Genomic DNA, 24,150 nt, shown 5'->3' with positions numbered 1-24,150 from the left:
ATTTTTATCATTTTTTATTTTACTTTACCTGTTCTACAATTGAGCAGCCCAGTGCGTCTGTTTTAGAAATCAAACGTGGCCCTGCCCACCCGTAGTGTACATTTGGTCTTCATACAAACAAGAGTTGCGCTCTGCAGTAGAGCGTCACAAAGAGCGTCATGGTACGCAATGCTAATAATAAAACCCGATTATGGCCCCGCGTGAAGTTCTAGACGTCCCCTCTGCCCGCCCCCTGGAACTGCGACTGCTCTGGTTTGGGGGCGTCTACGTCAAAGGGGGGACTTTTCGTATGAATCTGGCAACCCATAACGATCCCAGCCGGCTTAGCTTGTTTCCTTCCTCACTCATCTGAACGTCCGCAGAAGGTAGCCGGCCCTGAGCATCATGTCGAAAGTCGCGGACACCAAGCTCTACGACATCCTCGGCGTCTCACCGTCGGCCTCAGAAAATGAACTAAAAAAGGTGAGGATGTTGTAAATGGACAACAGTGAAGCGGTGACGCTGGTCACTTATAAAAATGGGCCTAAAAACTGCTTAGCCAACATGAGCTAGCTGGTTAGCTCGCTAGCTAGCTTGTTAACTCAGCGAAATAACTGTGAAACAAACTACGTTTCTCGCCGTGACGGTGGGACAAAGTTCTGTTTGCTCTCTATGGAATATGTCACATTTAATTTGTATCCTGAAAAGGTATTCCCTGCCGAGCGTTAAACGGAAACTAAAGACACCACGAGTGGCATAGCTCACCGGATATTAGACGATACATTTCAGGAAATAGTCGTCGCCATGGAGTAATTCTCACATTTATATAATGCCACACGAAGGAGTTCAGTTGTGTATGATTCTTCTATATCCGCTGTGTTTTGATGAAAATGTATAATGAAAATCTTAACGATTAATCTGGTCATGCCACTTAAAGACTGCTACACTTCTAATCCTAACATTGCAGATTCATAACAGGTGGTTATTTCATGCTCTTGATATCATACTGTCAGAAGAATGGTTTATTTTTCCAAGTGAAGCTCGTGAGATGAAAACTCAAGATGGTTGGAGGTGTCAAAAGCAGCGATGCTCCTGCTGGTGTCCTGATGTTTTTGACAGCAGGCCCACAAGTCGATGCATTTTTAGAAACAAAGCCTGACTTAGATAAACGCTCGAGTTAGTTCTTTCTTGTAGAATATTAACAATTTGGTTTATTACAGGCCTACCGCAAATTGGCTAAAGAGTATCATCCTGACAAGAACCCAGATGCTGGAGACAAGGTATGAAATGATCAGTGGTGGTTTATTAGAAATAAAAATATGGTTTGGGACCAATCACTTTGATAGTTTGTCGACGTTGAAATGTAAGAAATATTGTAACATTCTAACATCCCCACCTGCCATAAAAGTGGAGAGAAAAGAAATACACTGTTGCATAATTACAATAAGATAATCTTCAACATGGCAGCTAATAATCCATTTCATTTTATCACCCAGTTTAAAGAGATCAGTTTTGCATATGAAGTACTGACCACCCCGGAGAAGAAAGAGCTCTATGACCGCTATGGAGAACAGGGGCTACGCGAGGGCGGAGGTGGCGGGCCCGGCATGGACGATATCTTCTCCCACATATTTGGTGGAGGACTCTTTGGGTTCATGGGGGGGCAGAGCAGAGGACGCAACGGAGGACGGAGACGAGGCGAAGACATGGTGCACCCTCTCAAGTAATTGACTTTTAATCAGGGACACATGCTGGAAAACTGACTTTTCATAATTGGGTCTATGATGCAGAAATCAAGATTTCAAGTATGAATGTGTTGTTGTATACTGATAAATCTTTCTCCCCCTCCCCACCATAGAGTTTCACTTGAAGACCTCTACAATGGTAAAACTACTAAACTCCAGCTGAGCAAGAATGTCCTTTGTGGTGCCTGCAATGGGTGAGTGTTTTTTTTTTTTTTTCGTGTTACTGTAAGAGATGGCTGACAGTCTGCCATTTGCAATCCAGTCAGGGGGGCAAGGCGGGCGCAGTGCAAAAGTGTGTGGCATGCAGAGGACTGGGTATGAGGGTTGTGATTCGACAGCTGGCCCCTGGTATGGTCCAACAGGTGCAGTCGGTCTGTACAGACTGCAAAGGAGAGGGTAATGTGACTGGAAAAACAAAATCACGCAAATCTCATTTGCGGGATCAAAAAGGAATCATCTCAAATATGTTGTTTGTGCAGGCGAGGTCATTAGCGAGAAAGATCGCTGTAAAAAGTGTGAAGGTCATAAAGTGAGTAAGGAATCCAAGCTGCTCGAGGTGCACGTGGACAAAGGCATGAGACATGGACAGAAGATCACCTTCACCGGGGAAGCCGACCAAGCGCCCGGTGTGGAACCCGGAGACATTGTCCTGGTCCTACAGGAGAAAGAACACGATGTACGGAGAGAGAAAGAAAAAAAAAGACAGTGATGTCGTCATCAGTGAATCTGAGCCTCAGTTCTTTGATCTTCTTCTCCGTGTCAGGAATTCCGCCGGGAAGGCAATGACCTTCACATGGTGCAGCGCATTGGCCTGGTCGAGGCTCTGTGCGGCTTCCAGATCACGCTCATGCATCTGGACGGACGGCAGCTGCTTGTCAAGTACCCGCCTGGCAAGGTCATAGAACCAGGTACACGCGCCTACTTCTCGAAACGCCTTTTTAAATTGGTCTGGCTCTATTTGTGGATTTTTATTGTATCGTGCCGTGTCGCTGTCTCAGCCTGCATTCGCGTAGTTAAAGGAGAAGGAATGCCACAGTACAGAAACCCTTTTGAGAAGGGAGACCTCTACATCAAGTTTGACGTGCAGTTCCCTCAGAACAACTGGATCAGCCCCGAAAAGCTAAACGTGAGGTCCCGTCGATCACGCGTGTCCCTAAAAGCAACCACTGATGGATCATTCCTCTTCTAGGAGCTGGAGTGCCTGCTGCCGGCCCGCGCCGAGGATCCCCTCATTTCCGCCGACGCCGAAGAAGTGGACCTGACGGATTTCGACAGGAGTCAAGGCTCAGGCGGCGGCGCCAGGAGGGAGGCCTACAACGACAGCTCCGACGAGGAGGCCGGCGGCCATCACGGCCCGGGAGTGCAGTGCGCGCACCAGTAGAAAAGACTCGGATGCGTGTTTACACGCGTCATTCCTCCAGCTCCACTGTTACCATGCCGTTCAAGACCTGACACGCACATGCACATTTCTCTCCTGATATGGGGTCTCTCTCACACACACACACACACACGTACATACACACGCACCCTCTTCAGTTCAATGGTGCCCAAAAGAGATGCTGGAGTTCAAGTTGATTATTTTGTGTTTCATGGACAGTAGTGCTCAGCGAAGCCTCAGGCCAAAACTTGACTCAGACTTCCGTGTCGGCTGTTCATGCCGACTAACAGCAGTCAGTCTACTGGGAAAAAAAAAGAAAAAAAAAAAAGCGATTATTGTCAACTAGTGTTACATGGTTTAGTGTGATCTATCACAAACACAAGCATGCTGCTTACCGTACTCGCTGATGACATACAACCCGGGTCCACACACACACACACATGTGACATCACACAGACGTCAAGCCTGATGATTCCACACCACCTCATCCTCAGCTACGATTTTCCAAAATGGTCCTTTGTGCTGTCACCGCTTAAAAAAAAAAAAATGAAGTCTTGAGTTGTCGTACTTTGAAGTTTTATGTTCAAGTGTTTTCTCGTGAGCGCTCCACGTAATCCGTGGAGTCTCCGTGTGCGTTAACGCGGCGGCCCGTCAAGTCGGAGCTGCTTTGGAATGTGCCGGCTTTCCCGCCCGCCGCCTTGTTGATGCTGTATCATGTGAGCGGACGCTGTCACTGTTGAATGTTTGCCAAGAAATTTCCCACGCCCGACTCGACAGCTCCCAACTCACTTCACAAAGGCAAAAGAGCGTACATATAATTATTGCGTTAAAACAATATTCAGCCCCCAAAGCTTATTAACATTTTGTTGCGTAAACGAAACAGCGCCCTCTATCGTTCCAATCTTTTAGCGGCCAACTTTATTTTGAAAAGACTTTATGGCACTTGAGCGTGTACATTTGGCCACAGACTACCGGAAGTTGTTCTTGATTAAGTGGTATTAATGTCAATGCTTATGTTTGTTCAGATAATTAAACTGTATAATAAACAATCTGCAAGTCCAACATTGTTTGCAGAGCAAGAGTTTAATTTTCCAATCAGGCGCCTTCTCCTTTCATTGCAAGCCGTCGTCTTGGTCCGACCTCTCTTCGGTTCCTCTGCTTTGGAGATGCGCTGGAGCCAGAAGTTCCTTGAAACCAGTAGTGTTCCTTCAGAAAGAGACTCAAAATATGGACGCTTGCAAAATATTGATCCCGAAATGTCATCAGACAGCCCGATATGTTCCGTACCTTTTTCTCCTGGACTGCATAATAAAGGAGCGTTCCCTCCTGAGCTGCTCCAGTTGCTCTCTGACCAGCATTTTCTTCTGATTCTCATCCTGAAGGACAATCAAGATGTTCATTTGCCATCTTTTGTAGCCTACCAGCAATGACAACTTTACCTGCGCTACGTCTTTACGAAGATGTCTCATCCTCTCTGTGTGCTTAGGCCCAAATAAATCCTCATCCGCTTTCCTGCTCTGAATGATGGACAGACGTTCCTGCACCTGAAAGCAAGAAAGGTCCTCCTCATCATCTTCATCATTCCACTCAGCACTTCCTGGTACCTTCAGCTGCTGTCTGTCTCTGTCCCTCTGCTGCCTCCTCTCCACCCGGCGGTGCACGTCCACCAGCTTCCGCATGGTCTTCTCTCTCTCCAATGCAGAAACTGGTTCTCTCTGTCTCACGCCCTCCATCGCTGCCATCTTCTCCTTTGTGCTACAATGGCCCTTCAGGAGAAGAAGCGGGAGAAATGTCAAGAAGATGGAATCAACCAAAGGTAAAGTTGCTCTTAATTCAATTAGAAGACATACTGAAGCATATGCGGTGACCTCAGGAGCTCCAAGTTCCTTCACCTCGTCAGTTGAGCTCGACGAGGCCTGCTGTAGATTTGCGTGAAGGTCATTTTCTTTTCCTGCCTCCTTTAAGTCTCCTTCACGACTTTCGGCTGAAGGCTGCGTTTGCATAGCAACAGCATTTGCGGGCTCCCCATCAAGTCCTGTTTGCTCTTCAAGATGTGTGCTCCAAGCCAGCGTGATCAAAGAGTCCTGTTCCTCACACTTCTTCGTTTCAACATCTTCATCATCGCGTCCACCTTCTCCGTCGACTTTAGACAATGAATCGGGAACACATAAAACCTCCAAATAGGGCAGACCTCCCAGTGTCACGCCGCAGCCTGGAAGGAGTAGATCTTCATGTATGTACTTACTGGACACTTGATTAGGTACATCAATTTTAGCATTACCTGCGCAGACTCCTTGTTTATCAGCGACATCTTCAATTTGGTCTCCATCAGGTTTTGTGCCGATTGTATCGGCTGCCGTCTGAGATTCACGTGGTCCACCTGTGACGTTCTGGACCTCTGCGGATTCACTAGAACTGGCCTGTTGCGGAACATGCTCCTGGCTGCTTAAATTAGCGTGTGAAGAACATGAAGAGGCGTCTGGATTGAGAAGTTGGAGCAGGTTGGCGTGCAGGTGTTGAGCTTGGAGTTTGGACTGGAAGTCCTCCCTCAGCGCTTGGAGATGTTCCCTCTTAAAGCAAGTCAGATTATTAAATCACTTTGCATTTGATGACATCATCACTCACGTTACCTCATTCAACAGTGTCAGGAGGAATGAAGATGTTTGCCTCTCCTGGATCTCCAGGAGCTCAACCAGGAGGTCCAAAGTGACTCGTTCTAGCAGGTCCTGGGACCACATTTTTGGACCTCTACTGATGTCACACTGGGGTTGCTTCTCACTTCTGGAGAAGATCTGCTGCAGCCTCTTTATGCAACCTATGAGGTAAGAAAATATTTATTTTTTCCATCCAGTTGAAAGTAACTTGATGATGATTTACTTGTTTTCAGAGAATCTGTGGGAGCTGCTCTTTGTACGTCCTCCAAGGAGATTCCTTCTAACAGACGGACCAGCTGCTTTCTTTCTTGCTGCTGAGTCAGCACCAATAACTCCAGTAATGACTGTGGTTGAGAATTTTATTTAGGATACAACAAAAATCACACATATCACAACTCGTCCCCGGTTGTTTTATCATGTGTAGGTTGTCATGGTTTTTGTCCACATCTGTGTACTCGCCCCTCCCTTCCTGTGTCTACTCACAATCAATGTACTAATCACAGTCACCTACCTCTCGTTACCTGTCCCGTATTTAAGTCCTGTCTGCGTGTCACTTCCTTTCCGGATTGTTCATGTCACACTTCCGGATTGTTCATGTCACACGTCTCTTGTTTCTTGGTTTCTGTCTTTGTCAGTTGTGTTTCGGTTAGCCAGTCTGTCGCTCGGTCCGTTAACTTGTGTCAATTTGCCGGTTCTGTTCGTTTGTTCCTCTAATCCTCTCTTCTAACTACCTTTTCCCTTCTAGGTCCACGCCTTGCTCCATTCCGATCCGTGACAGCACATTTCTAACTTTTTAAACTTTTAAATAATTCTGGATTATTGAGCAGTACCTGTTGAGATAATTGATCATCACTGTGTTGTTGTATGTCGTCATCAGCGCGTAGTAATGTGGCAGCTTGCTCTTCTTTGTGTGGACTGTCAACACGAGGCCTGCAATGCCTCGGAATTAATTTGTATACTATCAAAAGCGTTGAAATTCCAATTGATCATCTCACCACGTGTGCCAAGATTGACCGACAGCCAAATATGCATCGTAGGCTCTTTTTTCGTTTTGAGCTCTGAGTGTTGCTGATCGAATATACAAACACAACAATGGCAGGCTTTCCTTGTCCAGCCTATAGAGACAGAAATTTTTTTCAAGACAATCATTCAAAATGGTGGAAGAATTGTTTGTACCTGTCCACTAATGCTGTTAGTTCTTCCTTCTCTTGTCGGCGACATGTGTTTAATTTATACAAGAGAGAAACTGCAGTGAAGCATTCTTTTCTGGAACTGGAGAAAAAGTAATGTTAAAGATGAAATGAGAAAAGTATCAACGTTGCATAATTATGGAAGTGAAGAGTGCACCTATCGTATATTGTGAACGCTCCCGGCAGCTCGGCCAAAGCGATCATGTCGTCGCACGCTAAAGCTTCCTCTGCTAGCTCCTCAAGCCAAATCTCTTCATGGTGCCGTCGCCATGGTGTCAGAGCTTCCCACTCATGCACGCCTGTGACATCACAAAATCAGGTAAGGAGAAAACCAAAAGAGCTTGTCTAACCTCTCGTCCTTACTGTGGTATTTCTGCAGCATTTCAGCATAAAGCAAACGAGTCACCGCGTCGTATTTGACTTGGTTCAAGAGGAGGACGTCTGAACGGGATGCCATGGCCCAAGCTTCATCTCTCAACGCTGACCTTTGAACTGGCCAGGAACAGGCCAGAACGCTCTGGACACCTTCTGTCATCAATCTGAACTCTCACAAACACACACTCACTTGCAAAGTACCATACTGTGAGTTCTTCCTAATATTTTGACCCTCTCACTTGGCCCAGCTCTGTCTTGCCGCCTTTTGGAGCCGTCGCACTCCTCTCATGTCTTCTTCTGCATGTGTCTTCCTCTGCATGAATGTAGATGATGCATAATACATAGTCAAGCTCATTAAACATGATTATTTTTATTACAGTACCTGTGTGGTTTGGTGTGGACACTTGAGCACAGTGCCAGGTGGACTGTTGCATACTTGAAGCGTGTCCATACGTCCTGCATTGAGCAGCTGGAGCTCCCAGTATAGCTGAACAAAGTGTCCAATTTTTTATTTCAAAATTATTTTTTTTGCTGTCTTTTCAAGGCTGCAAGTAACATTACTTGAGTTGCGATCTTGTTGAAAGAACAAATTAAACTCATAAGTCAAGAGTCGAGGTATATAGTACTTTCTTGACCTTTTCCTTCTTTTTCATGCTGTTCATTTCGAGGAGGACATCCAAAATTCGCTCACCAAAGCAAGACCATTGGCTGTCTCCTTCTGAAAACTAATTGGTAAAAACAAAAAAATGTTAATGTGTCACAAATACAATAATAAAACAAATAAGCCTATTTCATTTTCCCTCTTCTAAATTTTGAATAAATAATAAATTGAATAAATAATAAATAAAAATAAAGTTGGCGATTACCTTCGGTTTCACCGGCATGCGCACTTCCTCCTCGCTGTAGGTCACAAAACACTTTCTCCTTCTCTCACGCCAACACAAGAAACAAGTTCAACATATAACCCTAATGAAATGCTTCTCAATAAGACCCTTCCTTACCTTCTCCATGGTGCGCCACCTGCTGGCTCATTAATTATACAAGCTGTTGCTATGGTTTCCACAGCCCCCAAGAGGACATAAGGATCAAGTGACAAATAGTGCATCGGGGCTTCATGTTTTGAAATGATTTTTTTCAAATCGGTACCTTGAGGGAGCTGTTGATAATGGTGACTATAATAATTCATACAAATTGGACATTAGTAAGAGCTTTATTCACCCCCCTCCAAAAAAAGAAAACCTGAGAGAATGTGAAATTGAACAGTGCTTGTAGAACATGTATGTCCATTTGGAACACAGTACATAAACATATTTTAGAAACGTGTTTAATAAAAAGTAGAAGTGAACGTTCAAGTGAAACTACTACACCTTGTGGTTTATAAATAGAACTGCATCTTCAGTCTCATGGGCAGCATGGTGGTCTGTCTCACAATTTTGGCACTGGCAGTGAAGTTTCTGCCTGCATTTTAAAACCGTGAGGACTCAAAATAATCAGTAGCCGTGAATGGTTGTTTGTAAGAGCCCTGTGATTGGCTGGCGACCAATCAGATGATTGACGAGTGCAGTCTTGAGTGGCGAATAAGGTGTCACCACTGGTTGCCGTGGATGATCTTGGGGCACTTGCTAGGATGGATGCAGTAGTTGTTGTGCAGCACCATACCAGCCGGGCACTGGCAGCCCGGCACGCAGGGCTTGAAGCAGTGGCTCTCTAGCACCCCCAATGGCGCACCCACGTTCAAGCAGGTGACGGGGCACGGCGGGCCACACTCGTCAAACACGAAGCCCCTCTCCACCGGGCACCTCACCGCTGTGGATGTATTACAACTATTATTTATTTCCATATGATAAATGTGATTTTTTAAAACCATAAAAAGTACATTTTATTGCAATATGCTTTTTGGAGGTTTGTGACTCACCACACAGCGAGGGTCCCCTCCAATGCAGGACCACGCCGGCCTCGCGACACTGTCCGGCGTAGGCCTCCAGAGCGTCGCACAGACACTCGTCGGTGTTGGCTCCGCAGGCACACAGGTCGTAGACGCAAGCGGCGTACCAGGGCTCGGGGGGCACCACGCGATGGCACGGCCTAAAGACCTCCGATTTGAGGACCTTGCAGCGGGCGTTGGCGTTCTTACGGGCATGGTAGCCCGCCTCCTTGCAGGGGTCCACGTCCTCGCCCGGGCGGCACGATGCCAGAGAGTGGCTTCCGTTTGTTACCTGGTTGACACAATCACACAGTTGATCTTTTGAAACCCTAACCATAGATTTAAGTCCTAGTTTGAAACCCTAACCCTTGTTGCAAACCCTACTTTGAAACCCTAATATGACTTTGAAGCCCTACTTTGAAACCCAAACAAGGTCCTCCTTCCAACATTGTCTTATTTACCCTCCAGCTGTTGCCAAAGTCTGCTTCCGACAAGCTTATCTGCCCGCCGGGCATGCGCAGGTCATCCTGATGGAAGTTGTTGAAGTTTCCACACAAACCGCAGGTGATTCCCTTGTAGGAGCCCGGAACGCTCACCTCCAGGTGGGAACGGCCGTTCCACTGAACCTGAACACCAGAGCGTTATCAATCCTTTGTCATTCCTCTCTGAGGAGAACAAGAGCAGACCTTGACGCCGATGTTGCTATTCAGCAGGATGGTGTTGGCCTTTCGTTCCACGTAGATGTCCGGTTCTCTGAGGAACGGCAATTTCACCGTCTCGTCATCTACCTGAGGAGCACAATCGGGTGAGACAACCTATTTTTTATGTGGAAAAAAAACGGTGTTCCACACAAACCTTTACTAGCCAATCCTGCAGCAGCCGCACTGTGACATCACCGATGAACACCGTCACCTCTTTCGTCCACGACACCCCTTGACGACCGCGGTCGTCGTTCGTGACGTGGATACTTGAAAAAAAACAAAGCAAAGGTGTCAACCAAGCGCCACACGCTTTTCCCGTTGCCATGGTGACCATCAGACCTGAAGTCTCCACCCTGACAATCCTGTGCCAGGACGTAGGTGCACGCCCCCTGGAAGTGAAGCATGCGTCCGTCGAAGGTACGGTAGTGAGGGTCGCCGAACGCGATGCACGTGGCCGGCCGAGGGATGCAGTGAGGGCAGCACAAGCCCGGGACCACCGATGGCATCTCGTCCTAAGTATGCATTGTAGTATAATAATAATAAATTATATATTTTTCAAAATCATAATAATAATATTAATAAATTATATTTATTTGAAAATATTGCTTTTTTTTTTTTTTTCCTGACCGTATTGCAGCTTAGGGGAGGGCAGCGTTCACTACGACAGTGCACGTCTCCAGACACGCAAGTGCAGCCCGTGCACTCGTCCACCTGCCACTGCTCGTTGGACTGGTACACGATGCCAAGGTGCACACATGACACGCCCCAATCTACAACACACATATGTAAACATACAGCCGACGCACAACCGAGTTGTCTGGTTGTGTTACCTTGACATTCCTGGCAGCATTTGCCTGACACCTTCACTTTTTTCTGACCATTAGGACAAGGCGTGGATGGACAGTCCTCAATGCTACACTCGATATAGCCCAGCTGTATTACATAAAAATAAAAAAAAATTGAGAATTTCTCCGACCCCATCCACGATCCAACTTACGTTACAAGTGCAGGTGACGCAGTCGTCGGCGCTATCCGTCCAGCTGCTGCCGCTCGCCACGCGTTGGTTCTGACCCTCGATCACACATTCTGCGGCATAAGCGGGATGTCAGCGTCAACGAGAAATTGCGGGGAGATGGAGGAGGGTTGCGATCACGTCACCATTACAAACTGGGCAGCACGAGTCGGGAGGGGTCAACTGCTCGCTGGGAGGGCAAGTCAGCGGAGGGCAGCCTTGATGGAGGCACGTCCATGTTAGATCCTACACAAACACACAAACGCAATAGAATGTTAAAATGTGACAATTTTATGAAGTGTTGTGTTGTTTTGTGTTACCCTGCACTGGCATGTGAAACAGGGGTCGTCTTTCGCCAGCACCTCATTGCCGTTCAGCGTAGTCGTGCAGTTACTCAGAGGCTCTGGTTACACACACACACACACACACACACACACACACATAAGCATTACAGTCCCTAAATTTTTAGGGAATTTTAATCTGTAGTTCAGTTTTTGGAACTGACGTGCGCACACAGGACAGCAAGCGTCTGGTCCAGAGAACAAGATGTTGTTCTTGGGACAGTCCACCAGGCTGGGACACTGTTTACGATAACAACGCAAGTGCTGCTCTCCATCCGGCATCACCTGCATACACACATTGTCACATTGTCACCAACAAGTGTGTGTTTTTTTTGTGACTCCTTATTTTTTCCTACCTCACAGGTGCAAATCTGGCAGGGGTCTCCAGCCGGATGGAAGGTGTCTCCTGGGCCGTACACCTTCCCCTCAAACACGCAGTCTCGGGAAAAAATAAAAATCACACGGCACGGTGAAACATCACAACAAGGCGGCGGCCCGTGGCGTCTACGCTGAGTCGTCCTACCGGCGCACACGGGGCAGCATTCCCCGGGCATCTTGATGAAGTTGCTGCAAGGGGACAGGCAGCGAACTTCCGAGCACGTCGTCACGCCGTCCACGCACATGCAGCTGCGGCAGTGGGACGAGTCGGCGAACCAGCTGCTTCCTTCCGCGTACTCGGCTCCGTCGTACATGCAACCTGGTGTGATTAAATATTTTAAGTGAGATGCCATAATCATAATTCGATTTTGCAATCAGCCCTACTTCAATACGGTAAATTTTTTATATCTTTTGAAAACAGACTTATATTTGTTCTTGCTTATTTCTCACGTTTACCTCTACAGCGAGGACAGCAAGTCCCCGGGTCTGTCAGCCGATGCATGCAGGTCAGCTGGGGACACTCCGGAGCTGAACACCGCACATCGCCAGCCTGCAGCGTATGCAATAACGTCACCCTATGAAAATGTCCGTTACTTAACTCGAGAAACTTCACCACTCCCACCTGACAGGTACATGTGGAGCAGCGGTCTGAGGTCGAGGTCCATATCTGCCCGTCGCTGTACTCTTGTCCATCCAGCATGCATCCTTACAACACAATTTGCAGCTCAATTTTGGATCCTTGAGATTTTTTATTATCATAGCCGCATTGCAGTACCCGTGCACTCGGGGCAGCACCGTCCCGGTTTGGTGACGGCTCGGCCGCAGAGGGCCGGCGGGCACACGGGGGGCACGCAGGTGACCGTGCCTCTGACGCAGGTGCAACGCTGGCAAGGATCGGAGGCGGGCGCGAAGGCCAGGCCGTGGGCGCGGACCACGCCCTCGTACAGGCAGGAGTCGCACACGGGACAGCAGGCGTCTGAAGGGACGGGGTGGGAACACTGCACGGGACAAGGTCTCCTCTGACAGCTCACCACCTCTTCCTTAAGGATGCAGACACGTATTTAATCTTCTTCAACATCCCGCAGGTTTTATGTAAGCAGACTGACCAGACAGGAGCAGGAAGAGCAGGGGTCAGAGGGCGACAGGAAGGTCGAGCCGGATTGGTATTCCCTGCCGTGATGGCGACACGTCCCCGTACAGACGGGGCAACACTCGCCAGGGGGGGTCACCGGATGCGAGCAGGCGGCGCTCGGGCACGGCACGCGTGTGCACAGCACGTCGCCTTTCTGCAGGCAAAATATTTGCGGACATCACGCAAACTGGACAAGTAGTTTTACAAGTAGCGATCCACTTTTTCAAAATGTCACAAAATATTTGGACACTCAAGCTGGCCATTAATAATAACTAATAACCCTAAAAATATTTTTTCTACCCGACATGAGCAGAGCTGACAACGATCAGTTGGATGCGTGAATCGTTCTCCGTCCAAACAGTTCCGCCCCTCAAAGTTGCATCCGTCGCACACGCCGCACGCGCATCCGTCCAGCGCCGGATGAGAACAGGACACGACGGGACATCTTTTCTGTACGCAAGCCACCTCGCCTCTCTGAGGAGAACAACAATGACCATTTTGTGCGTTTGTTGTGTATCTTGATGATGATTGTTACACTCACTGAACATCTGCACTCCTGACAGCTGCTCTTTTCTCCTGCCACGATTTGACCGTCCAGGTAATCCACACCTTGGAAACGGCATCCTGAAATCATCCACAGCAGAGGATGAGCTCACTTGGACAGTAATAAAACAAAAAATGAATCCAATTTGAAATTGTGGATGTCATTACCGTCACACACAGGACATCCACACGCGTTTGGGACCGGGTGAGGACACAGCGTCACTGCACACGATTTTTTCACACAGCGGACGGTGCCAGTCTGAAAGCAAACACACACATTTGGTGGCCGTAAAATGTGCAATGTGTGTGTTTTTGATGGTACCTGGCAGGTGCACTCCGAGCAAGGGTTCCCCGGGTCAGGAATGGACTGTCCGTTGTCCAGCACTGCTCCGTTGTAAAAGCAGCCTGATAAATGAAGACAACTATTTTGAATGATGACCACCATCTTCCACCCACCGCTCTCGCAATTTTATTTCCTCAAATTATTACAAGGAAAAAAAAATGATGTTAAAGGAGAAAATGAAAAAAAAATCCCAATCATTTATGTATTTTTTTTCTGGCACTATAATATTTTTTGTAATATTACTATATCTCCTAAAAAACATTTCTTTAATAATTCAAAATATTTTATTAACTCAAATTATTACAAGGAAAAAAATTCCCACTTATATCATTCGTGTATTTCTTTCTGGTAGTATAATAATTTTTGTAATATCACTACATCTCCTAGAAAAAAAATTCTTGAATAATTCAAAATATTTGTGTAATATTTTAATATTTTTGCCAACGACTAATTTGAAAACAGAACTCATTCAGGTGAAATGAAATCCCCGCTTGATGTGTTTTTGCAGCAACTCACGTTGGCACTCTCCACAGCATTGTCCGGGCGCTTTGTACGGATGCCGGCAGTCTCCGTAGCAAGGCACCTTGGTGCAGACCACCTCGCCTGCGTAGCAGTAGCACACAGAGCAGGGGTCCTTGTCGTCGGTGAACTCCGTGCCGTCCACGTGTTCCCTCCCGTTATACAGGCAGCCTGCGCAAAGGTGACAATGTATTGATTTACTCCATATAGTGTTGATGAATGTCCAGATGAAGTTTTGCTTACCCTCACAGGACTTGCAGCACTGTCGCTGCACAGGATGCTTACAGTTGCTAGGGGGGCAATGTTTCTTCTCGCACCTTACGGACCCCTCGTGGCAAACACAGGCAGCGCACAGGTCCGAAGCGTCGTCCCACATCTCCCCGTTGGCGCGCTCTCGACCTTCGTACAGGCAGCCTGATGGAAATAGAGCAGGCAGGGTGAGCTCAGCGGCCATGTTGGATTTTCAATGGATGGGATGCTTTGAACACAAAACAGGAAATCCCACGTTATACCTTGACAGGTGCGGCAGCAGTCCCGCGTGACAGGATGGGAACATGAGGCGAAGGGGCACGGCTTCCTCTGACAGTGCACGGTGCCGTTGTCGCACGAGCACAACTGGCAACGGTCTGACGGCGAGTAGAAGCGCTCGCTGTGTCGGTACGTTTGGACATCCAACTCGCAGTTCAGAGGCGGAGCTGCAGCCACAAAAAAATTTAATCCAAGTGAATTTTGGGTACATTTGTGCTTTCTTTCAATCTGAATTGTGTTTTATGCTTGCAGTTCCTCACCAGGACACTGGGGGCAGCATTCTCCAGGCAACACTTGCGGATTGGGGCATGACAGGTGTGGACACCTCTTCATAAGACATTGGACATTTCCATTCTGCAGGAGACAAATGGACACAAATTTGATTTCATACTTACATTTAAATGAAAAAGTCAATTTTTAAAATGCAACAAATGATTCGCTTAGGTAATAAATGAGCCAGTGTGGATATGAATAGTCACAATGCAGTTGCAGGTCCTGCATGAGTCGGTGGGATGTGCAAACTGTTGACCGTTGGGATACTCTTTGCCGGCGTAGCTGCATCCTGAATGGCGACAAGTCACGTAGTCACATGCATGGCGATAGTTGAAATTATTTTTCAGTAGAAATTGTTGAGCATGGACGTGCTGACCGTTGCAGTCGTTCCTGCAGCACCCGCCCACGAGCGGCGCGTTGCAGCGCGGCCGAGGGCACTGAGCCTGCTGGCAGTCGACGGTGCCGCTCGAACATATGCACTCTTCACACGTGCTGGTCGGGTTGGGAAAAGCCTGGCCGTCCACAAACACGTGCTTGTCAAACAAGCAGTCTAGGGGAAACATACACGTCGGAATCAAGAAGGTGATCGGTTAGGATGAAACTGAAACGAGGTGGAGATACCTGGACATTTCGGGCAGCACTCTCCAGGCGCTGTGTACGGGTTGCTGCAGTTGAGGGCTGGGCAAGGTCTTCTCTCACACTCCACAGTGCCGTGCTGCAAGGGGTGGGGGGTGAGCAGGAAGGAATCTGAAGAGGGATTTGTCGGCGGTATGCTCACCCGGCAGGTGCAGACGTGGCACGGCCGCTCGGGCGTCCCGAACGTCTGTCCGTTGCCGTAGATACGGTGATGATACGTGCAGCTGTCGCACAGAGCGCAGCAGGAGCCTGACGCCAGATGAACACATGGATCGTTTTGGCTTTTTAATATTACAACTGTATTCGACTATCTTGTATTTTTTAATGTTTGTAATAATAATAATTTTTTAAAATATTTTTCTAATTACATCTTTTTAATATTACTACCGTATTCAACTATCTTGTATTTTGTAATGTTTGTAATAATAATAATAATAATAATAATAATAATAATAATAATAATAATAATAATAATAATAATATAAATTTCTTACAATAATAAATTAAGACTTATTTTTCCCATAAATATTTTCACATTTTCCTCACAAAATGAAGATTTTATTCACACTATTTTAATCCCAACTTGGATGTTTAGTTACCGGCGGTCTTGGTGGGATGCTGGCAGGTGACGGGGGGGCAGTTCATCTGGGTGCACTGAGGGTCTCCATCCAGACACGAGCAGCTGGAGCACGGATCCTCGGGGTGCCGCTTGGAGTTGTCTTCAGGTTCGGAGCCGTCCAGCACGCATTCTGTGTGGAGATCTAGATGGCCGAAGTGTACCTAATGAAGTGTCTGCTGAGACGCACTGCAGGTTAGGGTTAGGGTTCTACCTTTGCAGACGGGGCAGCAGCGATGCGGCTCTCGTACAGGGTTGGAGCATCGCAAGGGAGGACACTTTTCTTCGTGGCAAACGACGTTGCCGCTCTGCAGTATGGCAAAAGAATGTCGCGGAGTAAAGCGAAATCTCAAAGAAAAAAAAAAATGTTGGTTGTAGGAGGACTTGCCTTACACCTGCACTGCAGGCAGGGGCCACTTCCGGGCGGGACAAACGCTTTTCCGTCTGCATACACCTTCCCATCAAACTCGCACTCTGTCCAAGCATAGGCGCAGATAAAATTTAAGATCTTTTTTTTTTTTTTTTAAATATTCATGTGTTTGTAGATCACAAACCATTGCAAGTTGGACAACACTCTCCCTTGCGTTTGGCCGGGTGGCTGCAGCGTGACGGCGGACACGACGCCTCCGTGCGCTCACAGGACACTTCACCCGCCTGACAACGTAAGGACTATTTACTTTCGACTCACGGCAACATCATAAAACCCTTCAACACTACGAACGCAACTCACAGAGCAGCGGCACTCGATGCAAGGGTCGCCCGTGGACGGAAACTTCTGCCCATCCAGGTAGACTTGAGATTCGTACTTGCACTCATCGCACCTACGAGTCACATCATCATTTTCAAATTATTAAATAGAATTGATTAATTGATTTCTGGGTAGTAGGCATTACCGTGGGCAACAATCTCCGGCGTGGTGCACGGGATTTGAACAAAAGAGGGCAGGACATGGACGAGGTAAACATGCCACATTTCCATCCTGAAATAAAACGTTTGTATTTACAACCACGCTTAAAAGATGTCGCTTGAAATGTTGCCCGTACCACGCATGAGCATTTTTCACAGCGGTCTCCTGTTGGGATCACAGCTCCGTTTGGGAACTGCTGACCATTCACACCACAATCTGGAAGACAGAAATTTATCATCATACTTAAAGCGTACATGTGACAAGACGCACACACACCTTGACACACTGGACAGCAGGAGCGGTGCGGAGGAGGCGCCGGGTTGGTACAGGGCAACGGGGGGCAAGGCTCCCTCTCGCAGCGAACGGTGCCCTCCTGGGGGAGAAGCATGACGTCAAATTTTACTTATTGTAAAAAAAAAATATGTGCTTTGGCTCAATAAAAAAAAAAGGTTGGGGAAGACTCACCCAACAGTGGCAGACATCACACGGACTCTCATCCGGCCGCCATTTTGCGTTGTGGTCGTAACGCACGCCTGAGTGGACGCAGCCTGATGGACGACACAAATTCATGTTATCAAGCGAGACATTTCAGCTAATAAAAATAGTAATTAATCATAATAATTATCATTATTATTACTTATACTAATAGAATATACCCAAGGGTTTCTTGAAAATATATAGCTCTTTTTCATGGGTATATGTTTTTTTTTTAAATATGTCTTTTCCCAATGCCACTAAATTGACGTACATTTATAAAAATTAAAAAATATATTTTGACTGTTGATTAGCGAACTTTGACAGTGTTACCTGTACATCGCTGGCAGCACTCTCCAGGTACGCTCTCCCTTTGGGTGCAGTCCAGCGACGGGCACGCCACGCCCGAACAATCCCCCTCACCACCCTGTGTTACAAAAAAATCCAAATGATTTGAGTTCAAAGTCAAAAAATGTTTTTTCTCAAAATATTTCACTTTTTCAAATTTTTCTCTAGAACTACTTTAATTTTTGTGTATTATTATTTTGTTTAACTACAACATTAACTGTTATTTCTAGGAATAGTTGTTTTTTGCACAATTTTTTTTTGTACTATTGCAAACGGTTTTCCAACATCGATATAAATCTTTCAAAAACTCACCCCGCACGTGCTCACAGTATGAGACACGTTATGAACTCTTCTATCCGATGTCTCGCAGTCTGAGGAGAAGAACAAACGTCATATTTGACTTATACAGTCGTGAGTATCCAAGTGATCCAAGTGAGTGCACTTCCTAACCACAAAAAAAAAAAAAGGAATGTGGAAATAATTGTGTCACACACCCCCTCCCCAATCAGCAGCAGGTTTTCACCAGGTCACACCGCATGGACAACATCTGGCTCCACTCGTAATGACAGAGCGGCGGGCCTGTGATGTCACATTTTTTTCTGTGTGCCGAGGGAGGGGAAGCCTTTGAGCATCTATTCCATTTCCGTCATATTCACCGCAAGTTCCGTGTACTAGTGCACCCTTTGACCCCACTAGACATGAGCAGATCCAACCAGTAAATGCAAACTCGAAAGAACGAAGGGCGTACTAGTAGATGGTCGGTGATAGATAGCTTTCCAGAGAGTCCACATTTATCTGGAGGATTTCCTGGAGATCGCATATCACACACACTCACACGTGCATTTACACACGTAGGAGTTCATTGACTTAGTTTAAGATTTTTGGGAGATAATTACTTTAATTGTGGAGCGGGGGGGTAAGAGAGCGAGGAAGACTATGAAGGCCTGAAGGCAATAAACATTTCCTCTAGCAATGAATGAGATCAAAGTGTGTGTGTGTGAATGAAGTGCATGCATCTGGAGTCTCCTCAGGCCGACACACACACACAAACAATTAACGTCGAGATGGAAGGGAAGACAACGGGAAATGATTACGTGAGTTCACACTGGGGAGGCCAAGTGGCGTGCAAAGGGGTGCGAGGATCCACCTTTTCTTCCACTTGTCCTAAACAGACCCTCTAATAATCCCGAGATTATTAGAGCATGAATTGCTGCGTCCATATTCATAATAGAGGATTAGGGCCATTCTTGCTATGTAGGGATTTCTGTCTTAACGCCTCCCCCCCTCCCCTCCCCTATCCCATTGAAGAGTCCCTGTAAAAGTCATAATAGGGCAACAAAAACAAACTCCTTGACAAGAGCCAACAAAAATGAAGACTCGCTCACCAGCTGTGGGCTGTGAGTCATGAGCGACAAGCACCAAGTGTTTTTAATGGGATGAAACCAGATAGGCGACCAGTCGGGTCACACGGCAACACAGTTGTCCCGGTCATGGCAACTGAGCATGTTATTCATCCAAGACCTTCACCTGCACTTCTACTTTGGTGCTTATGTAGGAAAATGATTTGGTACCTCTGATGTTGGCTTGACACGTGACCTTTCCGGACGTGCACGTGCACACAGTGCTGACGTCGGTCTGCCAGCGTCGGCCGTCCTCTACCTCTCTGCCTTCCCACACGCACGATCGCCGTACACACTCGCATCCCTCCAGGTGGCGCACTCGTGACTGTAGCGCCTCGTTCTATCACGACATAGCGTATATAGATTAAGCGGCAAAATAACTAGACAGGCATAAATTCTTTATCATCTGCAGAGAACACTTATTACAGCTGTACTGAGAAGCTGAAAGAGAAGCTGAGTCTCTAGTATAGTATATCCATGTCTGTATTATAGTGCCCCCTGGTGGCCAATGTGTACACACTAGAAAGCACAGAAATGGAGAAAAGCGTGACAAAAACGTTTTGTTTTGAATTATTTACAATTATGTCGCTACTGTACGTTTTTAAAAATTTGAATATTTTATTTATTATTTTATTATATTTATTTATTTATTTGTTTAAAAAATTCCTCATTGACCCCAAAACTTTTGACTGGCACTGCAAACAATTTTCATGAAAAAAACAATATTGTAAATATAAACACAAATGTGTATACTGTTAAAAAACATGGCGTTGTCTCCACCTGAGCTTGAAGTAGGTCCATCTTACGAGCCAGGTCCTCCAGTCTACTCTCCAACCTGCTCAGACCTTCGTCCCGGTGGACCTGGGAAATGGACTTCCCCCCTTGGGGGAGTCCTGGTGGGCCCAGGACCGCTCCCCTTTGCAGCTGCGGACTTTGGATGCTGTGTGGTGGATAATGAGCACTCTGGAGCGACGCTCTGTGCTTCCTTTTAGGTTTACCGCTGGTGGAAGGAGTCTCCCGTTGTAGCCCTGGTCCACTAACATGAGAATCTGCGCTGTCAATGGAAGTGGATGCAGGCAGAGCATCTAGAAGAAAAAAGAACAAATAAGAGAAATAGAATACTGATATCCCTGCGTTACTTTTGTTTTAATTAAAAGCACATTTAGGGTCGGTATGTAAACATAATGCTCAGTGGACCCCCCCTGCCCGAGGCCTTGGAAAGTTTCCAGGCCAAGTTAATTGACTTAAATGTTTGCATAAGCGTTGATGGCAAGACAAGATGTAAACAAGAAGCAGGAAATGACTGTCAGTGTGGCCTTCGGCACACTGAAATTGTTAAATTGACGTTAAGGCACGCTTGCGCTACCTGATATGTTGTTGAGTATACAGCAAACGTGTGGAAGACAGCAAAGACAGATGGAAAGAGTTCATATAAGTCTATAATCTTATATTCTTTCAATTCATTTATTTTTTAAAGTGTTTATTTTAATCTTTAATATATTTTTATTTTAAGTTTTTATTTAATTAATATTTTATATATTATTATTTTTAAATTGTATATATGTGTTTATTAATTATTACTATATTCTTTATATTTGATTTTTAACCATATTTTTTTTTCTTTAAATCTTTTTGTAACTGAGTTTTCTTTTAATTCAGATTTTTTTTCTTTAACCCATTTAAAAAAAAAAAAAACTTTTATACATACGGACGACCACACACATTCACGGGACCAGTCCATCTTTCATTTGAAACGTTCTCAAACAGCCAGTTCCACTCACTTTTTTTCAACAGTTGGAAATATTTACCTGTCACGTTATCACAGTGCCAAGGACGTGTCTTATAGGCCTTTAGTGAGATCTCTGCTTTTTTGAACTGACCCTGCAAATTCAGAGCAAAAACAGAGCACATTAAGACATCTTCTCGGTTTCCCTCTCTGTATACCAATCAATCTGAAACGACTTCAATGTGTACTCAACCAACCACTTGACCCCTTTTTCACATTTCTAACCCTCTTCTCTTATTCACTTAATGGTTGTTTAGTCTCAATCCTTTGATTTGTAACTTTCTTGTTTGAAAATGTTCAATCGTGCTAGTTACTCTTTTACAGGATGCATCTGAACTTAAACGGTGTATAAACAAACTGATAATGGAAAATTTGGCATCCTACAGAGGAAAGCCCAATTATCGCATGTGTCTAAAGATTTTCCGGTGTGATTATCTTTCTGTCTAGCACGTTAAAGGTTTTTGGAATAAGGTGAATCCTATTTGAGAGCTCGAGAAAGCCAAATAAATATGTCAAGTGTGCAAAAACGTACACTAAATTTGCTATCTTTTCTCCCCGGTGTGCTTCCCAGGGTGATAACAACATCTTGCGGTAGTTCCAGCTCCAACTTTTCCTTCGCTTTTACGAGGACAACTTGGACTTCTTGACAGTCCGCAAAATATACGAGCCTGTCTGGCTCCAGGCTGACGGCCAACTGCACCCATTTCCCTGAAGAGAAGGGATTTGTCTCGGGGAAAAGAAAGCTCCGGATACCCCCTCCTGCCCGGTAGTCCACACGCAGAACATCATCCAGGGTGGAGGAGGTAAGCTGGAGAAGAACGGACGATGTGGAGAGAGATAAAAGGCTGATGTTGGTGCGCTGAAGCTGCTGGCCCACCAAATGGAAGCCCATGCTTCCTTGGAATTCCGAGCGCAGGATTCGGGAATATTGAGCGGGGAGCGTCAGGTGAGGCGCTCTGGGTCGGATTCTGTATACGGTACCCGTTGGACTGTGGAGTCTGGACAGCCCGCTTTTTGGGTGGGATATGTTCAGAGCTGACAGCAGGTCAATCTCTGGGGGGGGAACACAGACGACACTCCACGTTATGCTCAAACATTGACATCAATAATGTTATTTACAGTAGTTTGGGGTCTGATTTGTAACAGATGGAAGGGCTCTTATTACTGTTATGGAATGTAACATTAACACAATGGGTGAGAGATTGCAATAGCGGACAGATATAAATCGGGTGAATCGAAAAATATGCAGTAAAATATGTGCATGATATCACTTATATTACGTCACATTTTTGCGTCAACCTTCCATTCAGTTCTATTTTGTAGAAAAAAAAAAAATCCTATATTTGCTAACGTGTATTTAATGCTGTATTGATCAAATTTTCTTAGGACAAAATACCACCAATATAATAAAATAGCAATTTGTATATATTGTAAATAATATTTTTGCACATTTTTGATCCATTTTTAATTTGTATAACCTCATTCAACAAAAATGTTAAATGTACAGTAAAAACACGATGAAGTCATTAAGCTCAACATTTGTTCATTATGTGCGTCTGGCGGGAAATACGATGCTCCTCTCATCTCGAAAGAAATCCGGAAATCTTACCGTTGTTCTGATATGGAGCCGCCGCCATCCCTTGTGCAGACATTGCCACCAACCACAATAAATCCAACAACACTAGGACACTCTCCATTCTATCATTCAACAAGGAGATGTTCTAGACAGCCTGCAGAGAGTGTGGAGACAAAACATCTGGATTCCCTCAGTGGGCCACACACAGCACAGCTCTCACTGACACTTTTGCCGTCTTCATTCTTCTTCTGCTTGTGAGTAAAGTTGCAAGGTGACCAGCGAGTCTTTTTCTCCCTCCTTGCTTTTCCTTCGTTTTGCTGGGAGTCTCTCCACCCATCACGGACAAGCACTGTTGATTCTCACTCCCTAACTCTCTCTCTCTCTCTTCCTCCCCCTCTCTCCTCAATCCCCCTGGCTATCAGCTAAACCCGGTGTGGAGACTGGAGAGGAGCCATGAGACCCTGTGGACAAGAAACAGATGTTTTTTTTTTTTTTCTTCCCATAGGAAATAATGCTAATAGAAATGATCTGTACCAGGGTCAAAATGTCAACGTTGTAAAACGTTCAACTGTACAAGCAATGTGCTGTAGCTAACCACTTTATTAACTTTGATGACACCTATTACAACACCATAAAACATTTTATTAAGTGTACAGGAAATGATTTAGTTGAGAGTTTATCGTGTTAACATGCCATATCAGTGGAAAAATAATAAATAATAAATGGTGCCAAAATAAATACACCACTTTATGACGAGGAATGTGTTTGAAACACAAAAACCTTTGCTAACTGTCATACAATGTTTTAAGTGTCATTTTAAATCAACAAACTAGTAACATTTAAACATTTTTATCAGTCATAAAACACTGAAAAAAAGGGAAAAGGTCAACCTGGCACTTACTGTAACTACACTGGTGAGCTTTGCTGACACCTGGTGGACAGTTTACGTCATTGCACAACGTCACCTGTTGCAGCACCGCCTCGCCTGTTCGAATATAAATAAAAATATCAAGATGAAGTGCGGCGCTTGGATGCTGACTGGGTGGTTTTTAAACCTACATGACCAAGGGAAGGTTTGAGCTCCATGGGCAACTCAACTGTTGATACGAAGACAGAAAATAATTCTGCATGACACACAGCTTAAAAGAAGGACACAAAAGAATCATTTACTGTTTTGATTATCAAACTGCTACCTGAGTGCTGAGCCTCATTTGCATAGCAATCTCTTTCTCAAGGTCAACATTGTCTTTTGAGCCGGACAAATCTTTTAAATTCACCGACGGCAACAGTCTGGGCCCTCAAAGGCAACGTCTTAATCTGATTGGCTCCATCTTACCCCTGACCAGGTAAGCCCCACCCCCCTATAGGCTTTATCCCCTGAGCTGACGTTTA

At 45.8% G+C, this 24,150-nt stretch overlaps 3 protein-coding genes and 1 long non-coding RNA gene across 6 annotated transcripts; 2 read left to right on the top strand and 2 right to left on the bottom strand.

Annotated features, from left to right (window-relative positions):
- The first annotated feature begins 157 nt into the window (after positions 1-157).
- Positions 158-4,164, top strand: dnaja2b (DnaJ heat shock protein family (Hsp40) member A2b). Its single transcript, XM_049724040.2, has 9 exons — positions 158-462; positions 1,200-1,259; positions 1,476-1,702; positions 1,838-1,918; positions 1,987-2,120; positions 2,204-2,400; positions 2,488-2,632; positions 2,723-2,850; positions 2,914-4,164. The coding sequence occupies exons 1-9, from the start codon at positions 385-387 to the stop codon at positions 3,103-3,105; spliced, it is 1,242 nt and encodes a 413-aa protein (XP_049579997.1). The 5' UTR covers positions 158-384; the 3' UTR covers positions 3,106-4,164.
- Positions 3,408-6,743, bottom strand: LOC125971094 (uncharacterized). The gene is made up of 9 exons (XM_049724041.2): positions 6,587-6,743; positions 5,980-6,100; positions 5,733-5,917; positions 5,384-5,672; positions 4,953-5,314; positions 4,707-4,868; positions 4,542-4,646; positions 4,390-4,478; positions 3,408-4,308 (listed from the first exon to the last, which is right to left on the bottom strand). Exons 3-9 carry the CDS (start codon positions 5,838-5,840, stop codon positions 4,215-4,217), a joined length of 1,209 nt encoding a protein of 402 aa, XP_049579998.1. The 5' UTR covers positions 5,841-5,917; positions 5,980-6,100; positions 6,587-6,743; the 3' UTR covers positions 3,408-4,214.
- A 333-nt stretch (positions 6,744-7,076) lies between these two features.
- Positions 7,077-7,699, top strand: LOC125971100 (uncharacterized). Its single transcript, XR_007482349.1, has 2 exons — positions 7,077-7,265; positions 7,326-7,699. It is a non-coding gene; the product is annotated as an uncharacterized lncRNA (long non-coding RNA).
- An 813-nt stretch (positions 7,700-8,512) lies between these two features.
- kcp (kielin cysteine rich BMP regulator) lies at positions 8,513-23,863 on the bottom strand. Of its 3 annotated transcripts, none has more exons than XM_049724015.2 (47): positions 23,660-23,863; positions 22,792-23,219; positions 21,715-22,235; positions 21,205-21,277; positions 20,177-20,481; positions 19,568-19,736; positions 18,309-18,367; positions 17,982-18,075; positions 17,640-17,722; positions 17,451-17,547; positions 17,311-17,390; positions 17,161-17,246; positions 16,998-17,088; positions 16,822-16,921; positions 16,656-16,741; positions 16,482-16,575; positions 16,251-16,412; positions 15,794-15,900; positions 15,637-15,730; positions 15,392-15,565; positions 15,222-15,304; positions 15,003-15,096; positions 14,727-14,909; positions 14,458-14,628; positions 14,212-14,385; positions 13,675-13,757; positions 13,521-13,611; positions 13,351-13,433; positions 13,110-13,283; positions 12,784-12,963; positions 12,453-12,717; positions 12,300-12,382; positions 12,134-12,227; positions 11,823-11,996; positions 11,656-11,738; positions 11,464-11,584; positions 11,279-11,361; positions 11,105-11,204; positions 10,944-11,032; positions 10,777-10,879; positions 10,574-10,716; positions 10,286-10,458; positions 10,101-10,212; positions 9,932-10,033; positions 9,707-9,871; positions 9,237-9,537; positions 8,513-9,127 (listed from the first exon to the last, which is right to left on the bottom strand). In XM_049724015.2, exons 2-47 carry the CDS (start codon positions 22,877-22,879, stop codon positions 8,907-8,909), a joined length of 6,291 nt encoding a protein of 2,096 aa, XP_049579972.1. In that variant the 5' UTR covers positions 22,880-23,219; positions 23,660-23,863; the 3' UTR covers positions 8,513-8,906. The 3 variants fall into 3 exon arrangements, with proteins under 3 accessions (XP_049579972.1, XP_049579973.1, XP_068507212.1); XM_049724016.2 differs by having other exon boundaries at positions 16,251-16,400; XM_068651111.1 differs by having other exon boundaries at positions 15,637-15,900; positions 16,251-16,400.
- Positions 23,864-24,150: the final 287 nt, after the last annotated feature.

The sequence above is a fragment of the Syngnathus scovelli genome, chromosome 6 (genome assembly GCF_024217435.2).
Source record: "Syngnathus scovelli strain Florida chromosome 6, RoL_Ssco_1.2, whole genome shotgun sequence".
NCBI classification, from domain to species: domain Eukaryota; kingdom Metazoa; phylum Chordata; class Actinopteri; order Syngnathiformes; family Syngnathidae; genus Syngnathus; species Syngnathus scovelli.
The sequence above is the reverse complement of the archived record's forward strand: the minus strand, read 5'-3'. Positions and strand labels throughout refer to the sequence as shown.